The sequence below is a fragment of the Myotis brandtii genome, unplaced genomic scaffold (assembly GCF_000412655.1).
Source record: "Myotis brandtii unplaced genomic scaffold, ASM41265v1 scaffold97, whole genome shotgun sequence".
Lineage (NCBI taxonomy): Eukaryota > Metazoa > Chordata > Mammalia > Chiroptera > Vespertilionidae > Myotis > Myotis brandtii.
Genome location: NW_005372020.1, coordinates 40,279 through 41,458, shown reverse-complemented (window position 1 = coordinate 41,458; position 1,180 = coordinate 40,279). Strand labels below are relative to the sequence as shown.

General features: G+C 65.4%; 1 protein-coding gene across 1 annotated transcript in view; it reads left to right on the top strand.

Moving 5' to 3' along the window:
* The window catches only part of PIWIL1 (piwi-like RNA-mediated gene silencing 1), a 14,548-nt gene that overhangs the window by 4,349 nt on the left and 9,019 nt on the right, over positions 1-1,180 (top strand). The window contains exons 2-3 of the mRNA XM_005886302.2: positions 3-94; positions 1,019-1,148. Of these exons, the coding sequence (XP_005886364.1) occupies positions 3-94; positions 1,019-1,148 (222 nt within the window). The remainder of the gene's footprint in view (positions 1-2; positions 95-1,018; positions 1,149-1,180) is intronic.

Here is a 1,180-nt window from a genome sequence, read left to right as displayed (position 1 = left end):
AGCCAGCCGAGGCCCCAGCAGCCCCTGTCGGACGCGGACCTGGTCGGCCGTGGGCGGCAGAGAGGACCAGTGGGAGCAACAGCCAAGTCACAAGGTGAAGAGGCCGCCCGGTGACGGAGAGCGCAGAGCGCGTGCGCGCGTGTGTGTGTGTGTGTGTGTGTGTGTGTGTGTGTCTGAGTGTGTGTGTGAGTGTGTGAGTGTGAGCGCGTGTGAGTGTGAGCGCGTGTGTGTGTGAGTGTGTGTGTGTGTCTGAGCGCGTGTGAGTGTGAGCGCGCGTGTGTGTGTCTGAGCGCGCGCGCGTGTGTGAGTGTGTGTGCGTGTCTGAGCACGTGTGTGAGTGTGAGCGCGTGTGTGTGCGTGTGTGTGTGAGTGTGAGCGTGTGTGTGTGCGTGTGTGTGTCTGAGCGCGCGCGTGTGTGTGCGTGTGTGTGTGTCTGAGCACGTGTGTGTGTGCGCGTGTGTGTGTCTGAGCGCGCGTGTGTGTGCGTGTGTGTGAGTGTGTGTGTGTGCGTGTGTGTGGGTGTGTGTGGGTGTGTGTGGGTGTGAGTGTGGGTGTGGGTGTGAGTGGAGTAAGACGTGGGCCAGCAGCCGGTGCACAGACCCCAAATGAAGGGCCACATGGGTCCTGTGAGTCCCAGGGGGTGTCCTCTCCCCCAGCCGTGAGCCTGCTGCCGGGGCCGCGTCCCTCCTCCCTGAGCCGCACTGCACGGGGGTGACGTGCGCCTGCGTCTCACGCCCGTTAGAGCAGCCTTGGTGATGCCGGGCGGGGCCGGGGTAGCTTTGGACACAGGACGACAAAGCCGCGGTCCCTCGCGTGGCGTTGGTCCTCGGACGCGGAGTGAGGTCCAGGCTGGGGTAGCCGTGCCCGGGCACCGGCTCGGGTTGCAGACTGCGCAGCTGCAGACGGGTTTGCACGGAGAAGCACCCGGGCAGGGACCCGTGTTCCTGACGACGCCCCCCGGGCCCTGTTGTCCGGCTCCCGCGTGTTGCGGGGGGTACAGTGTCCTCTCTCCTCTAAGAGCTCCAGATCTCCGCTGGATTCCAGGAGCTCTCCTTAGCGGAGCGAGGAGGTCGCCGCCGAGATTTCCACGACCTCGGTGTGAACACCAGGCAGAACCTGGACCACGTGAAAGAGTCCAAGACCGGTGGGTGCCCCACGCTCCATGGGGGGCGGGGGCACC